This window comes from Neolamprologus multifasciatus, chromosome 15 (assembly GCF_963576455.1).
Source record: "Neolamprologus multifasciatus chromosome 15, fNeoMul1.2, whole genome shotgun sequence".
NCBI classification, from domain to species: Eukaryota; Metazoa; Chordata; class Actinopteri; order Cichliformes; family Cichlidae; genus Neolamprologus; species Neolamprologus multifasciatus.
The window spans coordinates 36462590-36489395 of record NC_140453.1 but is presented as its reverse complement, the minus strand read 5'-3'; the positions used below and the strand labels follow the sequence as shown (position 1 = coordinate 36489395).

The 26806-nt window shown below is 41.7% G+C and overlaps 3 protein-coding genes and 1 long non-coding RNA gene across 5 annotated transcripts in view; 2 read left to right on the top strand and 2 right to left on the bottom strand.

The window, feature by feature from the left end:
- Positions 1–3187, bottom strand: part of ddhd1b (DDHD domain containing 1b) — a 33388-nt gene extending 30201 nt beyond the window's left edge. Inside the window, exons 1-2 of the mRNA XM_085133246.1 lie at positions 2196–3187; positions 290–466 (exon numbers count right to left, since the gene is read on the bottom strand). Coding sequence (XP_084989372.1) covers positions 290–466; positions 2196–2910 — 892 coding nt within the window. The 5' untranslated portion in view covers positions 2911–3187. The remainder of the gene's footprint in view (positions 1–289; positions 467–2195) is intronic.
- Positions 3188–8926: 5739 nt separating this feature from the next.
- On the top strand, positions 8927–15969 carry cgrrf1 (cell growth regulator with ring finger domain 1). Of its 2 annotated transcripts, none has more exons than XM_085132127.1 (6): positions 8927–9004; positions 11188–11324; positions 11644–11821; positions 12964–13111; positions 13495–13602; positions 14969–15969. In XM_085132127.1, the coding sequence occupies exons 1-6, from the start codon at positions 8994–8996 to the stop codon at positions 15269–15271; spliced, it is 885 nt and encodes a 294-aa protein (XP_084988253.1). In that variant the 5' UTR covers positions 8927–8993; the 3' UTR covers positions 15272–15969. The 2 variants fall into 2 exon arrangements, with proteins under 2 accessions (XP_084988253.1, XP_084988251.1); XM_085132125.1 differs by having other exon boundaries at positions 8929–9161.
- A 416-nt stretch (positions 15970–16385) lies between these two features.
- Positions 16386–19100, top strand: LOC146502664 (uncharacterized). The gene is made up of 2 exons (XR_014869192.1): positions 16386–17357; positions 17420–19100. It is a non-coding gene; the product is annotated as an uncharacterized LOC146502664 (long non-coding RNA).
- psmc6 (proteasome 26S subunit, ATPase 6) lies at positions 18053–26405 on the bottom strand. Its single transcript, XM_085132123.1, has 14 exons — positions 26271–26405; positions 25783–25862; positions 25300–25339; positions 25017–25069; positions 24515–24582; positions 21934–22048; positions 21668–21755; positions 20741–20802; positions 20532–20655; positions 20140–20201; positions 18873–18993; positions 18709–18789; positions 18353–18424; positions 18053–18273 (listed from the first exon to the last, which is right to left on the bottom strand). The coding sequence occupies exons 1-14, from the start codon at positions 26353–26355 to the stop codon at positions 18155–18157; spliced, it is 1170 nt and encodes a 389-aa protein (XP_084988249.1). The 5' UTR covers positions 26356–26405; the 3' UTR covers positions 18053–18154.
- Between the last annotated feature and the right edge of the window lie 401 nt (positions 26406–26806).

The following is a 26806-nucleotide window of genomic DNA, read 5'->3' as shown; positions in this document are numbered from 1 at the left end:
TTATGAAAATATTTGACTTGTTATATATTCTTATTCCCATGGACAGATATAACTGCTGTGAAAACAGAATTTCCCAAATCTGGAAATATCTTATTTTATTACAGATTTTAGAATCAATAAACCCATGCATTAGAGCATCACTTGATTTGTTTAGTGAACTTGCTGTAAAAGACAATTCTGGCCAACAGAGACACACATCTACAGACATGGTTGCAAACACTCATCTTCTTTGCCTGACACACACACAATGGCATCTCTCTGTCTTTCCTGTCTGTTTTAAATTCCCTACCGTCCTTGCTGTCCACTGTGGTGGTCACTGCCTCGAGCTCATAGGTGTCCCTCATCTGTTGCCCCCGGAAGCATAAAAGGTGTTCCTGCTCAATCAGATCACTCTCATCCTCCTCCAGTGGAAGCCAAGTTCCATCAATGAACCACTGGCCCCTCATCACAGGAATTCGGTCTTGCTCTGTGGAACAACATGTGAAGTTTATAAAAACAAAAATTGTAATCTAAGACAGAATGTTGGGTCCCAGTAACAGTAAAGTGGAACTAATTTTGAAAACATCAAACACAAAATTTTAAATTAATCATATCTGTCAGTGTGTGTGTGTCTACACTAAGAATACTAAGCAAATGTGTAATTATAGGTTCAATTTAGAATTGACCCCAATTAGTTCATTAATATATTAATATATACACTATCATTAAAAGGTTTTAGAACATCCCTACAGAGAAATTGCAAAGAAAGTCAAGGTGTAAGTGAGTACAGTTTCCTTCACCAACAAAAGGCACTCAGAAACTGGGGCAAACGCTGACAGGAAGAGGTCTGGCAGACCTATAGCCACAACTGAATCAGAGGACAAGTTTCTGAGAGCTAACAGTTTGTGTGATAGTCGGCTCATGGGACAACAGCTTCAAGCACAGCTTAATAGTGGTCATAGTAAGCAAGTATCAGTTTCAACTGTGAAGAGAAGACTTCGAGCTGCCGGTTTGACAGGACGTGTTGCAGCAAGAAAGCCATTGCTAAGAAGTCAGAATAAGACAAAGAGGCCATGAAACAGCCATCGGACTACTGAAGACTGGAAGATGGAATTATGGACTGATGTGGAAGAGGAAGTGTGATGGTCTGGGGCTGTTTTGCTGGATCCAGACTGGTGACTTGTACAGAATAAGAGGCACCCTGAACCAACACGTCTACCACAGCATTCTGCAGCACCATGTAATATCCACTGGTATGTGCCTAGTTGGTCAGGGGTTCATCCCACAGCAAGATAAAACATAAGTCCAAGACCAGACCAGGCCAGACCTACCTCAGAAAAAAGAACAAGATAGTAAGCTTGAAAATATGGAGTGGCACAGTCCAGACCTAAACTCCATCAAACTGGTTTGGGATGAACTGGACAGAAGACTGAAAGCAAAGCAGCCTACAAGTACCACACATTTATGGGAACTTGTGCAACAGATATGGGAACTTTGTGGAAAAATATTTTATGTCTATTGTAGAAAGAATGTCCCGGGTTGGTCAGCTGTTATATCTGCCAAAGGGGGCTACTTTGATGAGTCAGAAGTTTAGAATAAATGTTGGTCTATAAATTAATTCCATGGTTTCTTTTTTTTTTTTTTTTTAACTCTAATTGAGTGTAATAGGAGAATAAAGTGCATAACTTTGAATAAAAAACTAGAAGAATTGCAGTGTTCCAAACCTTTTGACCAGTAGTGTGTATATATGTATTCCTGCTCTCTGCTCTACATCCCTGTAAAGTATTGCTGTTGTGTTGGACAAAGTCTTGAGTCTCCTTCTAATATACGACTAATTGTGTGGAAACAACTGTATTATTGTCTCGTTTCAAAGAGCATGTCTAAAAACATGCTTGTTAAGTGAACTGGTAGTTGGAACGTGGCCACGGATGTAAGGCAGCTAAAGTACTTAATGTCTACAGAATAAAGCGCTGTGTGAATGCATGGCTCAGTGTGGCTTTTGGTCTAAAGCACTTTGGGTGGTCAGTAAGACCATGACGATGTCAGTAACAGAGGACGTTTTTGCAGCAGCCTATTAGCGCAGTCATCAGAGCTCAGTCTAACAGTACAGAGGTGACAGAGTCAGATTTAATTTTCCTAGAAGTGGTCAAAGATACTGACAGCAGAACACGTGCTAACAGTCCTAACAACAGCTATATCATTACTGAGATGCTCACGGTTCCAATAAACAGGGTAGCATTCCTTTTCTTTGATATCCACTTCGTAAAGGCCCCCTCTGACACACACTGCCTCCACGCTGGTGCCGCCGTTGTGGACCTGCTCTGTGATTTGCTCTGACACTGAGAGCTGTTGCACTGCCGGTTCCGCCCTGAAACTTGTACTGTCCACTGCCGAGCTTTCCGGCTGCAGCTCAGAGGACCCAGTTGTCTTCTTTTCGTCGGCTTCATTGGGATCCACGGCCTTGTCCTGGTTCTGGTCAACGAGCCGCCGGTAGATGATCTCGATTTTTAAAGAATCGTGTCCGACGAAAGGCTTCCACGTCCGTTTGTCCTCTTTGTAAAACCAGCGGACCTCCTCTGGTCCCAGCTCTGTAACGATGTCACCGCGGTGCCGGGAGCTGTTGGACCGGATGCGCTTTTTGGTTGTAAGGTTGCCATCGCTTTCGGTGTAGTTTGGCTCGAAATCCAGATAGGATGAGGCAGAATATTCAACCCGATCCAGGCCCAACATCATCCCATCCAAGGGCAGACGCGTGTCCAGTAAGCTGGACTGTGCCGACTCCTGATCCCCATCACCGATGCTGTCCGATAACACGCTGTCGTCAAAACCGGACACAAACACATCGTTTGCCATGTCCCACTCACTGCTGCTCACAGAGTTATTCTCGGAGCTCTGCTGCCGAATAGTCCCCTTTTCCTTTATACTGCTCATTTTTAGAGTCCACAGGAAAACTCACAATGATGTCCTCCCACCAGACCAGTGGACCCGATTAACGGTTTACTTTTCTGCACCTATACTCACTGTCTTTCTTGCCATTATAGCTACACATTAAAGCTGAACAAAGTAAAGATAAAGCCCTGCTTTCCTGACCCCATTTGCATCCCCCTTTCTCTGATAATGGCTGGAATAAGCACAATAAGCTATGATGGGATTCGCAGTCGCTCCCTAGTGTTAGGTAAAATACGAAAAGTGCAACTTCCTGTTCAAACGTTCAAAATAAACAGATTTTTCACAATAAGACGAAAATTGTAAACCCAAATAACGCGTGCGAGCAGGGCGCACACAACGCGCGTGCGTCCTGCGCGCGGTGAACTTACACATCCATCTACAGACCTTTAATTTGAAGATCAGTTTGTTTTTTGACTCGTTTATTCAAAATCAGGTCAAACAATCGTCTGACATTTCATCTTATACTGTTTAGAATTTCGCTAAACTGACTATTAATCTGTCGTCGTGTCAAAATTAAATTCCAAAATACAATTGTTTGTAATAGCAGGAATCCCACGGTGCATCCAGCTCAATTAAGTTTTATTTATACAGCGCCAAATCACAACAACAGTCGCCTCAAGGATTGCTCGACCATCCAGAAAGTATTTACAGCGCTTCGTACCAAATTTTGTAATGTTACAGCCTTATTCCGAAATGGATTCATGACAAAGTGAAAAACGTTTGCGCAGTGACCTCTATCATCCATAAATGGACTCTTCCTAGAGTTGGCCAAGCTGACCTATTTGTTAACAGTGCTCACAACAATTTTTCGAGTATGCAAATATCTCATAAACAGAGAAGCCATGTGAAATAAACGGAACCTAAACTCCAGTCTCAAACAGTCAAACATCATGCCCCAGTCACACACAATATTACATCCATGAGGAAAGTTTATCAGCTGAACAGCCCATGACATGCAGTTTCAGATTCAGGGGCAATTCTAGGATCAAATCTTTAGGTGACTCAGCCCCTGTTCATAATGTCATGCATAAAGTCCTGTAATTAATATTAATTGAGTATTCTGCTTTCACACTGGGTAAACAAACAAACAAACAAACAAACAAACAAAAACCCTCAGTTATTAATGGATGCTTACACAGCTACAATATTCATTTACAACAGTGTCATCTTCGCTATGTCCACCTCCAGACTGTCACAGAGCTTTGCACTGCTACAGATAGACAAGCACACAGCTCCTCCCCTCAGTAACAGGTTTGTAACACTGAACAGTACTTTAAGAGGAATTTAAAGAGGTCAGTAAAGGTGCTTTTGAACAGCTTTGGAATATTAAACAGTTTTCATGAACATGGGTGTAAACCTGGCTGGCACACACATTAAGATAAGCTCTTTAACTAATAATAGTTAGTCGCCTGTTATGATTAACGTAGTGGCAAGTAGATTTCAGGTTGCAGATGGATATTTAAAGCTGTTTAGATGTGGAGAACATGGGGCAAACCAGGAGTGTTGCTGGCAGTGCACAGCACCAGGGGAAGCTGAGAGCTTCGAGAACTAATCTGAGCAAGCAAAGACTGAAATGTGGACCAAAGCTGTGGAGTCAAATGGGTTTCCATCCATCCTAAAGATCTGAGCTGAAGATTTAAAGCTGCAGACTGAAGCTGGTCTTATGCTCCTCCGTTTTATGCTGTCTGCTGCACTCCAAGATTTGGGCCACTCTTGCTTGCATTGTTGTTGGTCAGTCCACCAGCTACAGAGAAGAATGAAGTTATAACATTTAAAGATCTGAAAGCGAGAGTTAAAAAATATGAAAAGTGTGCACCGCAGCCACTGTCTGTCAGCAGGGCAAAAAGGACGGGGATTAAATATAATAAAAAGACAGAAAAGCATGCTGTATGGTCAACTGCTGCACAAAATATAGTTGATAATGGGAGTGAGGAGGGACAATAATTTCACCCTAGTGCATGCGGATATCACTTTATATTAGTTCTGATGGATTGTGCAACACGAAATCCCAAAGCAGTGCTACTGTGCACCTTTTTTTTACAAAGAGTGTTGCACAGGTGCACTTTCAGGCCATTTCCTGAGTTGGCATCCTGAAAGAAATACTGACTGACCAGGACACGTCGTTTATGTCTCGCACACTAAAAGAACTGCGTGAATTATTAGGAATTACCTTTGAGAAAGTCATGGTGTTAGACCTAAAGAAAGAAAACTGGAAGCAAGGTCCAAGCCCAACTAAAATGAGATTTAATACATTCTGGACACTCTGAGGACAAAGCTTCACATGTTAGGGGTGTAGCGGGCGGATGTTGCTGCATAACAACAGCGTTTTGCAGATGTATTCTCCCCTTATTCGGCTGTACCAATCTCCATCACCATTTGGAGACGGTTACCCTACAGGTTACCTGAGCATTAGGGACAAGTTGTTCAAAGAAATTGTCTGAAATGCTAAAAATGTGAGTAATAGAAGAGTCACACAGTGCCTGGTGTAGCCCCGTAGTTCTTGTAGTAAGGAAACATGGATCTATCACAAGGTGAATGAGGTGTCACAGTTTGATGCATATCTGATGCTTCGGTCGACTGTGTGAAGACTCACCTGATTCACCTGATTCACTCATATCCATGTGTATCAGGGTCGACGACGATGCTTGGTTGCATCGGGGCAGACAACAGGCTTGGCAGCTTCGTGACTACAAGATGGCTGCAAACAGACGGAACAATGACCTGTGGCATTTGTATAACCTGTATAACTGTGGTCACATACAACATTTGTGCCCAGAAATGCTTTAAAATGTTAATTGATGTAATAATGGTTCTCAAATAGAAATAAAAACAGGGTTTTTGCAGTATGGTGTGTGGACGTACTCTTTGTCTGAAGGTTGCTAAACTCTTGAGGGACACTTATTGCGAAACATAAATGGTGACTCAGGTTATGCACTATGCCAGCTTTTCTTTTTTGATTACTTCATTGTTCAGTAACTATCAATATGTGAAGGAGCTCTGATGGTAACAATGGAGCTCCAACTTCCAGCGACAACATTACAGTCAGTCAAATTCAGACAGATCCTTATTTAAGTACAGTCGCAGAAACATTATTTTGCAGCCGATGACCTCGCAATTCTAACTTAACTACATCTCAGGCACACTTCCCATAATAGTCAGCATAATTTGGAGTATTATCTGGAAGTGGAAAATTCAAAATTGTCTAATCTCCATGTTATTGAATGTACTTTGTTCTGCATTTCCTCCTGGTTGTTGTAATGAATAATCACATTGCTGGTTTAATGCAAACTTTGCAGCTGAGGTCCTAATCCGATGCACTATCTTCTACATTGTTTTAGTATAAGGTTACCTAAGGGTTGACAGTGACAAAAATTTGAGAAGCACTGGACTTCCAAATTTTCACTTAGTATATTTATCTCACTTAAGAGCTCATCTGGTGTTTGAATCTCAGATTCTAATCACAAGTCTTCGAGAGCCTCGTTTCTGGGTGTCAGCAGAAATGTTTAATAAAAAGGCGGTTTCAGACTGATCTATCTCCACATTCAAATGTAAAATAAAACTATTTCTAAAAATACACATACATAGAATGGTATTCTTTCTTTAATATTAACATTGTTTAAGTCACCAAACACGTTGTGCAGCATAATAAAGACTAGGGATGGGTACCGGTGTCCGGTGCCATGATGGCACCGGTTCTGACATAAACGGTAGTAACCAGACCGAAAAGCAGCGCACATTTCGGTGCTTTATTTCGGTGCTTTTTTTTCCTGAGCTGTGATACACTTTAGATTCTAGCCAATCATTTTACGTTTCCGAGGATAGTAGGCGGGGCCAGGTACGTAAGTTCTTTTAGAGCAGAGCTACAGATTAAAAATGCCCAAGGCGAAGCAGTCAAAAGTCTGGCTGTACTTCACAGCAAAATATGCAAACTCAGCAGCCTGCAACAAGTGCTTTAAGCTGATACTGTGACACTGTCAAAGGTAACACCTCGAATCCGATGAAACACCTGGCGACGCATAGCGCTTTTTTTTTAAAGCCGAGAAATGCGCCGTATTTGATAGCTTGCTGCAAGACCTCACACCGTGCACATCTACTGCGGGTGTGGTGCCTGTTATCGGACCCGGAGCCCTGCTAGTGTAGCAGAAATGATGATGGCAGCAGCAGCCGTTCTTCTCTGCGTGAGTAGCTTCATGTTGTTCATGTGTAATTTACGTTGAGTAGGCTAACCACGTTATTACATTAATGCATGTAAGGTGAACTAGCAAACACCGTCATAGTTACATGCGGCTGTCTTCTTGTTTGATGGCAGATACTCCCTTCACCCTGGACAAAAAGGCTAAAATGACCAAAGAAAAAGTGGAAAACAGCTAAACATGAGAGCTTTTTGGAAAAAGTTTATGTTTTTTCCATTGTTTAAGCACTGCTTCCAGCCAAGAGTGATACCATATATGCCCCATAGCTGCAGAAAAGGCTAACATTGTTATCTTTTTACAAAAAAAAACAGCTAAACATGAGAGGTTTTTGGACCAATTTTGTGTTCTCCATTCTTTAAGCACCGGTTTGAGCACCGTTTAAGCACCGGCACCGTTTCAAAAGTACCGGTTTGGCACCGGTATCGGATAAAACCTAAACGATACCCATCCCTAATAAAGACACACATGGTCTCATTTTTGTTTCTTTAATGTTGTCTAAAACACCATCATCAGTAAAAAAAATCAATTATACATTCATCTGTATTTTGAATGGGGAAATCAGAGTCTGAAAGAGTAAACACAGTGAAAAACCTTTCAAACACGTAAAGAAAGGCTACACCATGTCAGAGGAAGCTACGATATCAAATGTATCAGCTACTGTTTCTTAGTCTTCAGCTTTGTACATATGTAAAACTGTATTAAGGTGCTATAATTCCCCTGTTATCAAAACGCTGACAAAAGAGGCATGAAAAATAACAAATCTTTGGCCAGGTAAAATTAACACCCTGCCTTATCATAAGGACAACAGGACACCACCATCTGTTTTAATCAGCTCTGAATTGGCTTTGGTCATCACAGAGGCTTATCTCCCAGCGTGACCTTCTGAAATCCCCCTTTGTCTGACTGATTTAAAACATAAAACCTCTTCCTCAGAAGGCCGTAAAATCAGTTATGTTTCCCACTGGTCAGCTCAAAGCCATTCTCCCCACTCTCTTGTTGGTCTAAGCGAAAGCCTGCCTATCCCATATTGCTTTGTTGGTGATTCAGGGAGGAGCTCCCAGACAGCCAGTATCGTCAGGTGTGGCCTTGAGGTTTGTGAGCTGGTGTGTAAACGTTTTCACCCCCTTCCTGATCTCATATTTTTTGGTGTATTTTTCACATTTAAAAGTTTTAGATGATCAAACGAATTTAAATATTAGAGAAGGATAACACAAGTAAACACAAAATGCAGTATTCCATTATGATTTTTTTTGCTTCTACGGTCATAATTCACAGGGCCAGAACTCACTTTCTAAAAGTACTCTTATCCCTCCTTAGCATGAATGGAAAATGCAGTTAACATTTACATGATATGCGCAACTTTCTTGCTACTTTGTTGTTATTTTCGTGAATGGTCGGATGATCCGTCACAATGAATTATGGGGCTGCGTTTTCTCCTCCCCTTTCATAAAGGGTGGTCCAGTGTATCCTCTGCTAAAGGAAGTGCTGATGCTTCTTTCCTTAGTATTTGGAGAATATGAACAGCTCTTACTTACTATGACAGCCACAGAGATACTTCCGGGAGTGAAAGTTATCAGACTGTTTAAAATTATGGAAGTGGATTAAAGTCACTGGGGGAAAAATGAAAGTGGGCACATCTTTTTTTCCAGAATTCTGAGAAAAAAAGCTAGGTTTCTGCCTTTTTTCTCAAATTTCTTTTTTCAGGCATTTTCTCAATTTTTTGTGATATTTCACTCCACACCAGTTGGTGGCGGTAATGCACCATTTTGCTGTTTGACAACCATCAATACATAATATAAACAAAAAGGAAGAAGAAGCTATTTCCGGGTTACGTCTCAGTGAGAACCTTGCTAAGCAAGATGGATTATTGGAATGAACCCAAGGTGTTATATGAGGTTTTTTAAATAAACACGCTTATTCTTGAAGCTGATGTGAAATGGCAGGGGTGTTTCTAGCCACACTCTACGAGTACTCTCCGCTCTTTTATATTAGTGTGGTGTCGCTTTGTTTCGTTGTAACCGCTGCTATGGTCCTCGGCTGGTAAGTTGTATTTAGCTAATATAGTTAGCCACACTTTGATATATAATTTACATTCGTTGTCACCACACAGGTAACCTTCGACTTTATATATTAACGACTTGAATGTGGCCTTCATAATATAACATAGCATGTAGGTCAGGCGCAGCGTGCTGTAACATGTCTATCAATCATCTTGCTTATTTTGTGTTGAACAAAATACTGCATTGACCTTTAATTAAAACAATCCAAACTATTTTTTTACAGTCCATTAATTTTCACGGTTTCAGAACTAACTGGGGAAACTATCATAATTAAAAATCTGAGTTTAGTATCGTTCACATTGATACTTTAATCATAATGTTTACAGTCACTAATGACTGCCTTAAGACTGGAACTAACGGGCAATAACAAATTTGATGATCTTTTTTCCTCGGTGATGCTGCCAGACAATCATAGCTTCTGCACTGAGCGATCGATCTGGGACTTCTGGGCTTTGTTATGATGTTTGTGTTCCGGTGATGATGTTCTTACCACACTACCTGGAGTTATCTACGCTAGTGTACTCACCATTGCTTAAGTTTGGTTTCTGGGTCTCATCGGGGTGCACTTTGGGGCTGTGGGTATTATGAAGATTACTAGAACAACCTCACAAATGTGCACACACACACACACACACACACACACACACACACACACACAAACAACGAGGTGAAAAAAATAATGGGCTAGTGATGTTTCAAAATAATATTCGTTGTCAGAGGCCTCGACCTGTAGATGATAGTAAATATGACATGTGACTCTAGTAGCGCGGCTCACCATTTAATTCTTTTCTGATCCCCCGCCCAAAGGAGAAAAAATAAAATAAAATCAATGTACAGGAGTCTGGCGTGGTTGTCTTTACTGTCCAGGTGGGTTAATACCGAGTGCTGTGAGCAGTGATGTGTCAGCAGGGAGCACACCTCTGTGGTCTTCCAGGTTTTCTGATTGCCACATTTAGTGAAGTTCTTACCTACAGTGACATCCTCTGTACACTGTGCAGTGTTGCTTGTTACTGTATTCGCATACTCTTGGATGTTTATGTGGTCTCGCCGAGAGGCTTCACTCAGTGTGCCTAAAGTAGAAGTGCTAAGGCTGCATCCTCTGTTTGTCATTGGCTTTCAGTGAGGTTTGTAAGCAGGTACAAGCATAATGGAAAGATGATCAGGTGGGGTCAGGGGGTTGCCTTGTATGTGTGTTGGTGGTTTGTGTACACCAAGAGTCCAGCATGTTCACCCCTCTGGTTTTAAAGTTGTTGCATTGCTTGAACTTGGGGAGCGCAGTCTTGAACCTGTTGTGCTTAAAATCCCCTCCAATCACTTCAAAGCTGCTAAAGTGTTTAGGTAGAAGCCCAATGTTGCTGTCGTGTAGTCCTCCAAGTGCCTAATTTGAAATAGCCTTAGCACTGGGAGCAGTGTACACAATGGCAGTGATAATAATGGTGAATGGCTGGCATTTACACTGAGGAACTCTGCCATCTGTCATTTTTTTCTCCTTGACAATTGGTTTTTCTTCTTCTGAAGTTTTTGCTCATTACCTGAATTTCTTTCATTTTGCAAACTAATAATTGCCTGTTATTCTTGAATATGTTATTCTGTGAAATGGACATGCAACACTTAGAAACAATTCAGACGTTGCATCTGGTTAGCTGATGAAGAAAAAACAAATTGCTCATATGACCTGCATTTGAAGCTCTAAAAATTTGGGTCTCTGTATAAAGGACTGTAATTCCTCAATGCATTATTTTTGTTCAATCCTTTTACAATAAAGTTCAGAATCTGCACTTGAGTTGGATTTTTGATTGTTGATAATTGGTTGTAGAAACATTTCCAGGCATAACTGTGTCATGTTCTAGACTACAGTCAACATAGTAGCAGTTAATTCAGAAGAACATGTTTCTACACAGCCAGCCAGTGTGTGCACCCCTCTGCATTTAATCGAATCGGTTTAGATTTAAGCGAGAACACCACCAGACGGAGAGACTCTGCTTACTCTCGCCTCTTTTCTGTAGGTTTGGCTTTGACGTTCCAGTTATACTTCGCAGCTATGATGAGCAAGAGCCCAGCTTACCAGCCGCTGAGAAACAGATGGTTCAGGTGACCAATCCCTTCGCCCTGGAGTTGGGTTCTGGATCAGCAAGTGTTACTGGTGAGAACAGATGAGGAATGAAATAATGCTGTTACTGGGAAAAGGTATTTTTTGGCCCAAAAGTATTTGGGGATGTGAAACTTCCATGCCTGCATCCAGAAACATTTGTTAACCCTCCTATTCTAGTGTGTTTCCAGAGGATGGTGTCCAGCTGGATGTACTAAATAGAAAAAACTGTAAATCTATTGACTGCCAAGAGAATGTTTCTGTGTAGTCTATATAATTATCAATTTGATTTGCGGTGTGCTGTTCAATGGAAAGAACTCTAAATGGTGATGCTGTGGAACACTGAACCTTTTTCTGTTTTTGCTCTGTTCAGACGGTGTGCTGGTGAGACCTTGTTGTCTGGAGTCCTGTGTCCTGAGCTGTTTCTGGGGCTGTGAGGTCAGTACCCTACAAGGAGTGCTACATGCCCACCAGCATGGCATGATGCTCAGCACCCACCAGCATTTCCAGGAAGCCCTGAACCTCCACTACTATTATTGCCAGAAATTCCAGTATCCTATTTGTTGCTAACCAAGTATCTCAGTGGTATGCCTCTGCCAAACAGTTTAGACTTGATCTTTGACCTGTGAGATCTAAAATTGTGTTGTTCAGTCGAGCTGGAGTGTAGAAATTTCTTCTTTCTTCTTTCACACTGTCTGTCAGTCTGTCACTCCCTTCTTCCCTCACTCCTGAACGAAACCCAGAGACATCTAAACTCCCCTACTTGGGGCGTCAACTCATCCTTGACCCACGGTGGGCTCTCCACCCTTTTCTGGCCTCAGATTTAGAATGGGAGATTTTTATTCCTGCTATTTCAAACTCTGCTGTGAACCACTCTAGTGCAAGCTGGTGGCAACCACCACCTGATGAAGCCAACAGAACCACATCATCTAAAAAAAGCAGAGATGAGGCTGAGGCTACCAAAGTGGAAGCCTTCCGGCACCTGAATATGCATTGAAGTGAGCCCGACTATATCTAGCCAGTATCACTCAACCTTACGCACTAGCTCAGGCTGTTCCATGTCACAGCAGCCAGCCTTGATAGCTGGGCATCCAATTGCTAGGGTCTGTGCCCCTGCCCTCCCCTTGAAACACATTGCACCTGACCCCAACGCTGTGTCCTGGAGGGGGTGGGCGTGCCCATGTTGTCTTTTTGGGGCTCCTTTCCGGCCAGCTGGACCAAGTGGGCTAGGGTCCGGTCATCAGACACTCTCCTTCAAGCTCTTTCTCCAGGCCTGGCAGGGTGTAGCTCTAGTAATCCTATTCTGGGCAGGGTAGACTGGTCCCCTGGTTTAGTTCCCTTCATAGGAGTTCACTGAATTTCTCTTCATCTGGCCAATTTGCCTTGGGACACGGTAACAAAAGCCCCCCAACAGCATAGTCCCTGGGATCACACAGTGGAGATGTGGCTTGTTTCCGCTTGTAGGAACCTTTGAGGTCCATTCAGGTGATTGGCACTGGACTAATTGTTACATGTTCACATTCTTGTGCCAGCGGCAGCAAAGTTTGTGTTATTAGTCATCAGTCAAAGCAATCATTTCCAACATTTCCGCTCTTTGACTCATTGAGCTTCATGCTTCATGTCTGCCTTATGAAGGAAGACATGAAGCATGTCTTCATGTCTCCTGCCGTTAGTGTCTTTGACCTTCTCTCAGTATCAGCAGTGAAGATAGAGCGGAGCGGCACACACAGATCCCCGCTGATCAGGGCATCACTGATTTTGGACCACTGCCAAGACAGCGCTACCCTCTCGTGGCTGTGCTGACCCTGGAAGAGGCACAAGACAGACACGTGAACGACATTGTGAGTTTAATCATTTCATTTATTTATTTTATAAACATCTCCAGTTTGTCTTAAGGCTCTTTATACTGTGAGGAGGAAACCCACACAGGAAGGCCCCAACTGGGATTTGAACCAGGAACCTTCTTGCTGTGAAGCAACACGATACCCTCTTGCCTTCACTCAGGGTAACAGTGTGGTCAAAATGAAGAGGGGAGTGGGGTAGAGAAAGTGGGTAGAGCAGTCTGATCCAACCCTAACGATGAGTTTTATCTAATAAGAAAACTTAAAGTCTGTCAAAGTGGGAGCAGCCGTCAGTCAGAGAACAGCAACACTCACAGTGAGGTAAAAAATGCAGATTTACATGGTGAACTGGTAGAAGTGATTGTAAATGTTTTCTCTTTCAGGTGGCTAGTGTCATAGTTATTCATGTTCCTGATGACAAATACAAGCTTTCTGCACGGATTCTCTTCCAGTACCTCCTCACCTCACAAGGGAGCATGTACGAGTTAAAGGTTGGTCACATCTTTTTCTGCGTGCATTGCTGCTCAATAATAATAATAATAATAATAATAATAATAATAACAATAATAATAATAACAAGGCATTTGATTTCAAGGACACCATTAAAGGACACCATTAAATGTCAAAAATAACATAAAAGGTCCACTTCTTTGTACATTCTGATGTCAGTTTCATCAAACTGTCAGGACTTTGCTGTTATTTCTAGGTTGATGCTATTATTCTTATTCTTATTATTCCTTATACTGAGACCATTGTTATTCTGTCACTGACAAATTCAAAAACTGAGGTGAAAAAGTGGCCAGAAATGCATGAGAAGAACAAAACGGAATAGTTGTTGGCTTTGTTCAGTTATTTTTCACCCATGGTTTCAGAGGGGTTTGTAGTTATGACTTCATTTCCCACTGAAGCATAAATCCCAGTGACTCCTGGATTCTCCTGTGTCAGTGCAGCCAGCCAGCAATCAAGAAGCACTTATGTTTAAAGGCCAAGAGTGAAAGTGGACAGTCTTTCCTTGGTTTTCACCATTAGAGTCATTGCTGCAGCCACGGCCGGCACAACAAAAAAGCAGCTTTTTTATTTCACCAACAATACAAACATCAGGAGGTTGGTTACTATTCTGTAGTGCCACATTATGGCTCTAAAAAGTTTGTGTTTAAACAGTTCTTTCAAGGACAGTCTTAAATGTGACAGTTTTTTAGAGCAAGGCTCCATGTGGTAAATTAGGTTTCATTAATGCAGTGCTTCCTGCCTTCTGTAATGTGTGCTTTGAAGGAAAATGTATCATGATCTAGTGGTGTGTCAGTCAGGAACGAAATGTGTCTCTTTGAAGTCAACAATGGGACTAAGAACTTTTTTCTTTTTGTTTTAAGCAGTTACATTTATTTAGTTGTTTGATTGTCTTTTATTGTTTCACTGTAAATAATTCAAAGTTTATAATCAGATATTGTATGTTTTTGGCAAACTGAGATGGATGTTTGTTTTTGTACTTTAATAAGTCATTATATATAATAAACATTAGTCATTAATTATAGACATCATTTTACTTAAGTTTAGGTAATAAATTAACTAACAAAACCTCTGACGAGCTGCTTAGAAACCAAAAGAGCAGGCTCTCTTTCCCGTCACTTGCAGGATGAACACTCAGATGAATTCACTGATTCTTCTTGCAGTTCTCACCCTGATGCAGATTACTGCAGATGCCTATCAGGCAGATCTTGTGGCTTTAGACTAGCAAAATGTTACATATTTTGTGTCGTCTCTGTCAGTGTCAATACATGTGTGAAAATCTCCAGCTTGCCAAGCACTTAGGTTTTTCTTAAACTGCTGTAACAAGGCCCTATCTCTTGTCTCCTGCAGCCTCTTTTCATGTCTGCTGACAGCGGGGGGATGTCTGGGTCTGCTGATTCGGGGCACACTTTCACACCCAGTGACACTCAGAGTGAGGATCAGATCCCAGTGATGGAGGAGGAGGACTGGTCAGAGGGGACGGAGGGCAGAGACTGTGTGGTGTGTCAGAATGCAGCAGTGAACAGGGTGCTGCTGCCCTGCAGACACGCCTGCATGTGTGACAGCTGCGTGTCCTTTTTCCAGCACTGCCCCATCTGTAGAGCCTTTGTCCAGGAGTCGTTTGCACTGACACAGAGCAATGACTGTCAGTGAACTGGTGAACACGATAGAAGAGATGACTACAAGGATCTGTCGCCTGTGTGACAGGTGTTTTGGTTAGCAGCAGATCAGACCTGTCTGTGCTCCTTTAAGGTCTGGTGGCTTTCTTTAAAACATTCTCCAGGACTTTACGGCGTTACCCAACTTCTGCAGTGCTTCAGCTAGCCTCTGGGATAGTTTCCTTTCTACGAGAGTGACACTGCCTCCACCATACATGGAAGGATGTTCTCGGGTTGTTCTGCAGTACTTTTGTTACATTAAACAGTTCCTTACGTTCACTCAGTTCTTCAGCAAACAGGAGTCTTCACAGTAATATTGTGATGTTTTCTGGCTCCTCTTGCTGAAAGTGGCATCACTGTGACCGCTTATGTTGTGGTTGTTACTCACAAAAGTAATGGATTAAATATTACTTGATAATCTTCCTAAAAGTAATACATTATATTACCTATATTCACCACTTTTGTGTTACTCCATAATTGTCTTATAGTTACCCATTAATAATTTAAAGCTACAGTTCTGCACAACATGCATACAAGCTGTGTTGTACTTTTGACATATGAACAGAAAAACAGCCCAGAGTGATGGCCGGGGTGATTCTATGGTAGAAAAAGGTGGAAGTGGAAGCTACAAGGTTATTGTTGGCTTTGTTTTTCTTGTCCTTTAATTCAATAAAAAGATTGTCCAGACCTGCACTCATCAAAGCTGTCAATCTCTTCATTTTCCACCTCCCAGAAACGAGCTGATTCAGCTGACTGTAGTGTGAGCATGCAGGGTAAAAAAAAAACTGAGAGCCATTGTAATTTAAATAATAACATAATTGTAATTAATTACTAAACATGATGACTAAAAACATGGAAACTGGTTACAGTAACTTGTTACATCACTACTTGCCAGAGTTTAGTTTCACTGTTGATGCTCATTAACTAAACTCTTGAACATTGTCCAGCTCCATCTTCTGAGTTCTGTGTCAAACTACACAGCAAAACTTTGATGCATTAGAAGGAACAGCATACATTTTCACTTCTATGATAATACCCAACTTTATCTTTCCATGATAATTAAACTGCAGGTGTTTCTGTAAGACCAGAGGTCATCAAAGACCTTGATGAAAATATTGCAGATAACAAAGAACACACATCACGAACACTCGTTCAACCAATCGCATTCATTTCACTTTGACCTGCAACTAACTGAAGCATTCATCTCTTTTACAAGTGTTGCGTTTGACTGCTATATTTTTATGTTCTTTACGATGCAGGTTTTCCCCATCTCTGGAATAGTTGGCAGTAATAAGGATGAGTTTATGTTGAACACAGATATGACCATTAGATTACTTTGATGCTTTCATGTGCCCATGCTGGGAAACCCTGGGTTAACTTAGAGCTCCTAACTGCTCATCCTGGTCCCAGTGTTGGGGTCCGCGATTCCAGATAATGGAAAGATATCCTGAAGATGCTATCCTCGCTCCATGGTGTACAGGGCTCTGAGGCAGCAGCTGGACTGCCTGTTTAGCCTCATGATTATTATTCACAATAAAATATTAGTCTGTTTGTGTTTCACTAACAAGCCTGGTACAGTTAAGCCAAACAGTTACTACATGACGGACACCAATGTTATCCATTTTAATAAAGTTTATGTGTGTATACACAGGTCATGCTGATTATTGAACAAAAACTCAAAGATCAGATGTTAATCAGATTTATTTGCTCTCTCTCCTCCTTTAACATGTTTTTAATGTTAGCTATAATTCAGAATTGGTGACTGAAATGAGCATGACACATACGAACATCATGAGAGAAAGACTCGATAGTTTAGTTAGTTTGAAAGGCCAAAGCAATGGTCTTGACTCGACCAGCATTAACCCCGCCTCCTGACTGTGATTGGTGAGGCTGACTGTTAAAATTAATATATGAATTGTCCCTCCTGGCCCTCCATAGACACCCTCTCTACTTTTAGAAATAAAGCATAGAGTTAGGACTGGATCCATTTACACTCCAATAGGTCTCAGCTGCTGGGGGCTTCCCACGATGCACCACGTATTTCTTCTTCAATTACTGTGTTTATACAACACTCTGCATTAGTTACTCATTAGTTATTACTCTCTGGCGCTCTTCCTTTCCCTTCACCCTCAACTAGTGGTAGCAGATGGTCTGCTGGAGGTTTCTTCCTGTTAAAAGGGAGTTGTTCCTTCCTATTTTCACCATGTGCTTGTTCATAGGGGGTCATCTGTCTGTTAGGTTTTTTGTATTATTGTGAGGTCTTTATAATCAATATTAAAGAGCCAACTGTTGTTGTGCTTTGGCGCTATATAAATAACACTAAATTAAATCAAGTAGGACCTTCATCATGGATCCATAAAGTTTGGTCCATATTATTCAGTCCCAGTTGCTGCCATCTTAAAATATGCATTTCAAAGGTTAATATCACCCTTCTAGATAAAAATCAGAGACTGGTTGAAAAAGTTTAAAAGCAGACTAAAACATAAACTGAACACCTCTGTGGTCATCTGTGGATGTGATTAGTTAACAGGAGCATGTTTTTGTCAAATTTCCATTTCAGTTGTGAATAATTAAGAAGAAAACTGAACGATGGAAATAAAACACAGCTTCGGCAACAGTTGTATTTGTGGACATAAAACCGTTTTATACAAGTGTGGATTATAAGACAGAGCCTCTTTCATGTGGTGTAAACACTGAGGCGGGTTCGACTAATAAGTGGAAACAGCAGGTAACATCACTATGAAAGTCACTTTTGGCAATCTTGAAGGTGGAGGGATTTTTTTTTTCCTTTTTCTTTTAATACCGCTTCCCAACAAACAAACTTTAACACAGCAAATCCATGACAGAGGAATAAAAAATAAAGAAAAGGACAGACAAGTTATACAGGTTTGTAGTCCAGCTTAGACTCAAGCTTCTTTGAGTCCGCCACCTTCCTCACGGCCTTCATAAAGTCCTCCTGAGTTACGTACTCACGATCTGAGCGGATGGCAAATAACCCTGAAAACATACACAGAGCCATGTGAGAGAAGAGCTTCTCAGAGCTCATCATAGATCTGATAAGGAATGATCATCTGACCTGCTTCTGTGCACACGTTTCTCAGGTCAGCTCCATTGAAACCATCTGACAGCTTCACAATGGCTTCAAAATCTGAAAGTAATCATACAGTTAGATCCGTGAAAACGGAGGTCACGTGTCGATTATTCTGCAACAAATACATTAAAAAAAGCCTTCAAAGAACAGAGATATGTACAAGTCATGAGTAGGCAGCAAAGAGGAAAGCAACCTGTTGTTCATCTGAGGGATTTTTGTCAAGTTAACATGCTGAAACTTCCAGGCAGAGCACCTTAAATGAGCAAACTACCAAAGTAACACAGAGTCCGTTTGACAATTGGATAAGTGCAGCAGGACTGAGGTGATGCTCGTCTACTCACCTATTTCTCCGTGCTTGGTGATAGGACTGGAGTGAATCTTAAGGATGTCAAGACGAGCCTGCTCATTGGGCAGTTCAATGTCTGAGGAAGAGACAAAGGAAAGTGGTTTTCTTGCGTGGGCTCACATAGAGCTGACAGAGAAGCTGAACAGGAGATGTTCTTACGAATTTTGCGGTCCAGTCTGCCAGGCCGCAGCAGGGCAGGGTCGAGAGTGTCAGGTCTGTTGGTGGCCATGATCATCTTGACTCTGTGCAATGTGTCGAAGCCGTCCATCTGATTCAACAGCTGAAAACACACAGACATGTCATGTATTCTGTATGATTAAGCACCTGTCCACTGCAACGGCAACCATGTTACTGATGACTACAAGAGTCAAGTTAAAAACAACAAATGTTTGGAAAGGTCTGCTTCAAATGAACAACCGACATACTGACATGATGTCTTATTGCCTAAACAGACCCAGTACAGACGATTGAAAAGCGTGTTGTGCTGTTAATGTCTTTGTGTTAACATCTGTTATAATAACAACAGATGAGTGGGGTGGGTTGAGTGGCTGCGTCAGGAAGGGCATCTAGGGTGAGTTGATGTGCTGCTTGTGAGCAGCCAAAAGCATTTTTAATCTCAGACTCAGAGAATCGGGACGCTTTTATTGCTCATGTTAGGATCACAGACGTTCTCTCTTACAACACTGTAACCACACAATTTTACTTCCAGGTAAACTTGTCTCCTGTATAGAAAAATGGGAATGTGTGGTATGTGGATAGCATAGTGAGTACCAGCCCAGAAATTTGGAGTACTTCTGATTCATGTCACACATGGCAGAACAAAAGTGGAGATGCTGTAGCTCAGGGGGGAAAGCAGGCGAGACAATAGCCCCAGTATATAGAATATAGAAAGTACTTAAAACATAGAAAGTGCTTGTACGTATGGGTGAATGAGGCACGCTGTATAAGAACCAGTCCATTTTAAAAGCTTTGCATCAATTTGATGGAGATTTTGTGTGTGAGCTTATTTCTCGTGCAGGGTAAAAACGTGCATCCTTACTCACTAAGGGTCAATTATACTTTCATTTGTACTTTGCTTTCAAATTCATTTGGTTTAGTATGTTTCTTACTGTAGATAGTCACTATGTGACTGCAGAGTTACAATAAACTGATAACTGGCAGTTATTATTGGCAGGGACTGATACAGCTAAGGACACCCTCCAAGTACAATATAATTCTGTAGAATGGAAAATGAAGTCCAATAAAATGTTTTTTAGTTTTTATAAAGGCACCTAAGCTGGACACTTGGGGTATTGGGTGGATTGAGCACCTTCTGGCTGCAACATGAAAGCATGACGCAAAACAGGCGATCTCACTGTTCCATATTTGCTGTTTATATTCAAACAACAAAGAGCGCTGCTGAGTGGCGTTTTGGTGCTTCTGTTACCTCCATCAAAGTCCTCTGAATCTCTCTGTCAGCTGAGGTTCCCTCTGAGAAACGTCGACCACCTACAGGGAATAACACAAGTATCTCAAGCACCCTTCTAACAATTTCACTGTAAATAAATACTCAGTACACAACTCTTTTTTGAATGAACTTTGTGCTTGCTGTGTCAGTATTGAAGCTCACACCTGTGACATGGCTTTACAAAGTACTTCAATTTAATTCAAACTGGAGACAAGCAGGCAAATAAAAAGACGGCTCCTGTTTTCAGTACGTCTTAACTTTAAGTATGATCTGAATTTTGGAAATACGGCTTTACTACTTTAACAAAAGAATTTCCCAAATATGGGATAAAGCATTTCCTATCCTTCTCTGTAGAGCTGACACTGACTTACCAATGGCATCAATCTCATCCATGAAGATGATGCATGGCTGGTGGTCCCTGGCATAGTTGAACATTTCTCTGATCAGCCTGGCACTCTCACCAATGTACTTGTCCACAATGGAGCTGGACACCACCTACAGCAGCCACACAGACACACAATAAGCTGAGTGACTGTGTCCAAGTGTGGCAGTACACTCTGATGGAGCTGCTGGGACTCACCTTCAGGAAATTGCAGTCCAGTTGACTGGCCACAGCTCTAGCAAGAAGAGTTTTTCCAGTGCCTGTTTCACAACAAATCATCACTGACCATTAGAAGTACTGGTGGTAGGATTTCAAAGATAGTACATCGTGTTCTACTCGATTTATCACATTCACAGACTTGGGTGTCCATGCCACCCGCCTGTCTTCCTGACAACAACACCCCCACCAGGCTTTTACGGCTGATTACATTATGCTCCCAATGAAGAATCAGTGGGGAAAAAAATTGTTGCACCCATAAAACAAACATATCATGGATGTATGATGAAGCCTATTGGTGTATTCACACCATGCGTTAAGTGAAAATTGGTGTGATTACATCAGTTCAAGAAGGTGTATTGAAACCAAGACAAGGCTGACATTTTCAGCTTAGGCAACAATTTGCTCCACACTGCATCGAGGTGTGATTACAGCGTGTAGCCTTTAATGTGTACAGCACTTTGGCTTGCACTGACAACCCAAGGCTAACTAGAGCCGTAGGTTCAAAGTCACTTTTCACATATGAAAAACAATGAAGAACTCTAATTGTGATTAAAATCAGGTGCACTTGAAACACTACAGTGACAAATGAGTAAAATTCAGCTTATTCAGCCTCACTTTAACACAAAGACAAGAAGAAACACAGAAGACTCTTTGGACTAAAGTGAGTGAAATCACAGGATTTCTTGGCAAGCTGTGAAAACATTGTATTCTAACTTGATCCTAGCTGTTAGATGTACTCTTCCTCATGCCATTGGGCATTAGGAAGAAATATTCATAGGTTTATGAATGTTTTCAAGAGAATAAAGCATTGTATTGTAGGGTCTACCTTACAACATAAAGCACCTTGAGGCAATTATTGCTGTGATTTGGCGCTGTAATGTGAAAACACCAGGAAATGACAGTTACCTGGGGGCCCATACAGCAGACAGCCTTTAGGAGGAATAATGCCAACTCTCTGGAAAAGCTCAGGGTTGGTCAGTGGGAGCTCAATAACCTGCAGGAAAACAGCAGCAGCCCCATTATTGTAGACTCATTTAAATATATAATGTAAAACAATGACTAGTGAAGGTGAAATCATACAAACAGAACGTAATATAACACTGGAGCCAGTCACACTGAGATCAATAATGCAGAGCACACGAGAGTTGAGGAGGACTTCATTTTTGTTGTACCTCTCTCAGCTCACGGATCTGTTCAGACAAGCCTCCGATCTCAGAATAGGAGACGCTGCCAGGGTCCTCATGGGACATGTTGTACACCAGAGGGTCCACCTCCCTGGGCAGGTACCTGTGAAAAAACAGGCCACACATACACTGGCATCATCACATAAGCCAAGTTCAGGAAGCTTCCTTTTTATTAAGTTTGCAGACGACACCACCCCGATGGGCTTCATCACAAATAGAGATGGGTATCGTTTAGGTTTTATCCGATACTGGTGCCAACCCGGTACTTTTGAAACGGTGCCGGTGCTTAAAGAATGCAGAACACAAACTTTGTCCAAAAACCTCTCATGTTTAGCTTTTTTTTTGTAAAAAGATAACAATGTTAACTTTTTCTGCAGGTATAGGGCATATATGGTATCACTCTTGGCTGGAAGCAGTGCTTAAACAATGGAAAAAACACAAACTTTGTCCAAAAACCTCTCGTGTTTAGCTGTTTTCCACTTTTTCTTTGGTCATTTTAGCCTTTTTGGCCAGGGTGAAGGGAGCATCTGCCATCAAACAAGAAGACAGCCGCATGTAACTACAACGCTGTTTGCTAGTTCACCTTACATGCATTAATTTAATAACGTGGTTAACCTACTAAACGTAAATTACACACGAACAACATTAAGCTACTCGCCCAGAGAAGAACGGCTGCTGCTGCATCATCATCCGTCATCATTTCTGCTACACTGGCAGGGCTAGGGGCCAGGACTCTCCTCTTTTGGTTCTTGGGGGATGTTGCTGACTCCGGGTCCGATAACAGACACCACACCCACAGTAGATGTGCTCGGTGTGAGGTCTCGCAGCAAGCTATCAAATACGGTGCATTTCTCGGCTTTTAAAAAAAACCCTATGCGTCACCAGGTGTTTCATTGGATTTGAGGTGTTACCTCCTTTGACAGTATCACCTTAAAGCACTTGTTGCAGGCTGCTGAGTTTGCATCTTTTGCTGTGAAGTACAGCAAGACTTTTGACCACTTTGCCTTGGGCATTTTTAATCGGTAGCTCTGCTCTAAAAGAATGTACATACCTCGGCCCGCCTACTGTCCTTGGAAAGGTAAAATGATCGGCTAGAATCCCAAAAAATTCTTTCCATCGCAGGAAAAAAGAAAGCACCGATATAATGGCACCAGATACCAGTGCCCATCCCTAATCACAAAGGGGAATGAGGCTGCTGACAGAGTGGTGTGAAGCCAACAACCTGCTTCTAAACACCTCAAAAATCAGGAAGGTCCTCGTCGCCTTCCGTAAGACTGCAGGGGATTATACCCTCTATGGAGACTGGGTAGAGACGATTTCTGGGAGGTGCAATCATAAATTATCTCTCACGGTTGGAGAGTACACGGGCAATGGCAGTGAAGGCGATGCAGGGTCTGCACTTTGTGCCAATCCTCAGTAAAAAGAGACTGAATCAGAAGCTGCTTGTGTCCTTACTTACTGCATCTCAGTGTGGTACAGTGGAAGCAGCAGAGCGTCATAAACACAGCACAGAGGATCGTCAGATGCTCTCTGGCCCTTCCTGGAGGAGATCGCCAATTCCAGATGCAGAAGAGCCAAAAACATCCTGACTCCTCTCACCCAGCTCATCATCTGTTCAGCTTAATGCCTTCAGTCAAGCCCTACAGGTCGATGAAAGCCCGCACAACTAGTATGAAAATTATTTAATTTATACTGATATTTAAAGGAAGCTGCAACTGTGATTTCATTATGTCATATAATGACAATAAAGCAAACCCATATGGAGTTTCCCCACTGCAGCAGACTTATTAATTCAGAGATGTAAAAGTAAACAAACCTGTGTGCTGTGATAAATCTATTGTTTATTAATCAGTGCTGAGGGCCGTACTGCAAAGCAGGAGAGCACTTTGTTGAACTTTTAGTCAGAGCTTTCCTGTGTCATCAAAGCAGCTCTCTTTTTTCCTGACTGAATTACTATGGTAGCTTATTTTGAATAACAACCTGATAAAAAGATGCTGTGTTCCTAATTTGGGTTTTTAGGAAGCTCCACATTTCCTGGGATCTGCTCGAGCCACTCGCCAGGTTTGGGGGCCACTAGCTTGAGTGCTCCGATTACCACGTGCTCTAGGACCACTGTTGCCTTCACCCTCCACATCTTCTTGAGCACCTCTCTCAGCCCTTATTACTTCTTGAGCTTGTTGTGTTCCTTCTTCCTGGTGTTGTTATCACTACGGCCTCCTTCCTCTGCTTGTCCACTACTATGGTAATAGTAATACTGTTGGTTAGCCACCACCAGCCATCACCATCCTCTAGGTTGTATTCCGTTTTGACCTCTGGACTTCCAGGTCACACTTGGCACAGATGTTTCTGTATACTATTCCAGCCACTTGGTTATGGTGTTCCATGTATGCCCTGCCTGCTAGCATCTTGCATCCTGCTGTTATGTGCTGGATCTCACTGCTTCTTTACACAGCCTGCACCTGGGGTCTTACCTGGTGTGTTAGACCCCAGCCTCTATAAACCTTTTTCTTAGTGCTGTGAGACACGATTCTGGTGAACCAATTCAAAATAATAATCATATCCACCTTACCTCATGATAGTAAGCGTAGTCATGTCCAGAGCCACTCTGGTCCCCGGCTTCAGCTGGGATTTGTCCAACTGGAAGAGTTTCCATTTTATACAGTCAAGTCAGCATTTCTTGAGAAAGTTTGATTAGTGAAAATTAAACAATAAATAATTTTTAATATGTCACAATGTAAACATTGTGAAGTGTGTTTCTTCTTTAGCTGTATTGACCCAGTATACAAGAATAAAGTTAGACTGCCACTGCTGATTCTAAAAATTACATAACTCAGTGCTGAATAATGGAGTACTTCCAGCTGATTTACAACATTGTACACAAAGAAACAGATTTGGTCATTGGTACAGAGTCTTTTGTAAACCTATTTTTATTTCCTCATCATTGATAAATGATGAAAATCAAATGACTTAGCACTCAAAGCTCTCAGAGGTGACTACAGAGTGCTTCCAAACCCTAAAGAAAATTCTGCATTACAAGACAGCACAAACACTAGAATGTGATCAACCCTTACCTGCCTGCGACATCCAACCACATATCGGGGTCCATTGGTAGCCTTTACAATGACTGTAATTTAGGAGCAAAACACAGATGACTTCAGTCAAAAAACAAACGAACCACACACCTGAGTTTAACACTGTAACACATGTCACAGATTCACATTTGTTATTTCCATTGATTACCAGGCTTCAACATAGGTGTTGCATAATGAGCCTGACAGTAGAAGACTAAAGAGAAGTATAAAATCAATCAGCCTTTTCTACCTCTGCTATAATATATGGGAATTTAAGACTTACATTTCTCCTCAGTGAGTTGTTTGAGGACTTCTCCAACAATCTGCAGGGAAGACAAATAGTTAGCTAATAAAAAAAAATACATCAGGTCCCTTCTGTTTGTGTTGAAATTAGCTTCATGTACTATAGCCTCACTATTAGTTATTTAACTGGGACACAAAGGGGAAAAGGAGAAAAGAAAAATCACTCTTTTGATATTGTCTGCTGTTAGTTTCTCACCTGTAGCACAAAGCAGCTTAGTCAGCTGAAAGTATGTAGCACTCTAGCGCATTGGTGGAAACTGCTTGTTTCTGTCTGTTGACTTACAACAGCCAGAAATATCGCACATCTAATTACTGTCACTGGCTTCAGATTTCTGTCATCAGATAACAAGTGAACAGTCTTCTCTTTGCATTGCTTGAGTGTGAATGCAGAGTGTGAATGTACAACGTTAACCTTCAGTCTTTAGTTGAAGCCAAATGATTAATTTCCACACAGTATATTTACCTGACCGACGCTTTGGAGAGCCTTGAGATCATTCTCCGATTTCTCGTACTGTTTGGTCTGTTCTCGCAGCTGCTCTCTCACTGGAAAACACCGGACAGTCAACATGTTTCATACACACACACTAAGAGCTAACTGGAACAGTTTGTTATAGCTAATGCTCGCGTCAACGTGAAAAGTCAGACGTTAGCTCTACTTATAGCTCTTGATAACGTTAACAAATAATGACCTCACATTCTTAGATTAACCGGCCTTAAAATATGAATTATCCAATGAACGGACGAACTGTATCACTGTCGTGTTTATGCTCCTACGCTGGTAGCGAGACACGGTAGCCTCCATACATTTCCACCAAGAAGCTAACTGCATGACAAAGCACTAGCTAGCTGGTATGCTAGTCAATGCTGCCTGTCCATCTACAAGTAACCAGTCAACTAAACAACACGAATTTCTAGCACGAACGCAAATATCAGTGTTAAATGTTCTTTTACATTCTTTTAGTCGCCCATCAACTTCTTTGTGTTCCAGCAATTTCTTCCTGTAGTCCTGCAGCGCTTTTTCTCTAGTGTCCGCCATGACGCCCCGCTGAATGATGGGAAAATGCGGTGTCACTCCACTCTTGGTTCGTTCACTTACCTCAGTCGGATGCCGAAATTTCGCGCTCCGTGATGTTGCTGTTCGCTGGGATTGATATTCACACACACACTGCTGCCTGTCATTTTGACATGCAACACGTGTAATGTAATAACTGATATAACACTAATGGAAATTAATAAATAAACAAGAGGACCCTATAGAAAATTTACAGAGCTCATCTTAGAAAAGATGAATGTGTTTGGCACAACATTGCACTGAGATTATAATTCTGATTGCCAAAAAAGGTCAACATTTATATTATATACATTATATACATTTAATATGGCCACCTTCAACACAACCTGAACTGACTAAGGCAAGGTTTCTTGTAATTTCCTTAAGCATCGTTTTCCAGGGTTCCTGATGAATGATCCCACACTGTTTCAGTAAT

What these genes read in the sequence shown, in the direction of transcription:
- cgrrf1 (XM_085132125.1), top strand. Translation starts at nt 9,058, where the DNA reads ATGGCAGGGGTGTTTCTAGCCACACTCTACGAGTACTCTCCGCTCTTT. An exon ending in ACAGACACGTGAACGACATT is followed by an intron (nt 13,112 to 13,494) that starts GTGAGTTTAATC and finishes TTTCTCTTTCAG; the next exon opens with GTGGCTAGTGTCATAGTTAT. An exon ending in GGAGCATGTACGAGTTAAAG is followed by an intron (nt 13,603 to 14,968) that starts GTTGGTCACATC and finishes TGTCTCCTGCAG; the next exon opens with CCTCTTTTCATGTCTGCTGA.
- psmc6 (XM_085132123.1), bottom strand. Translation starts at nt 26,355, where the DNA reads ATGGCGGACACTAGAGAAAAAGCGCTGCAGGACTACAGGAAGAAATTG. An exon ending in TGGTTGGATGTCGCAGGCAG is followed by an intron (nt 24,583 to 25,016) that starts GTAAGGGTTGAT and finishes AAACTCTTCCAG; the next exon opens with TTGGACAAATCCCAGCTGAA. An exon ending in ACTACGCTTACTATCATGAG is followed by an intron (nt 22,049 to 24,514) that starts GTAAGGTGGATA and finishes GTTTTTTCACAG; the next exon opens with GTACCTGCCCAGGGAGGTGG.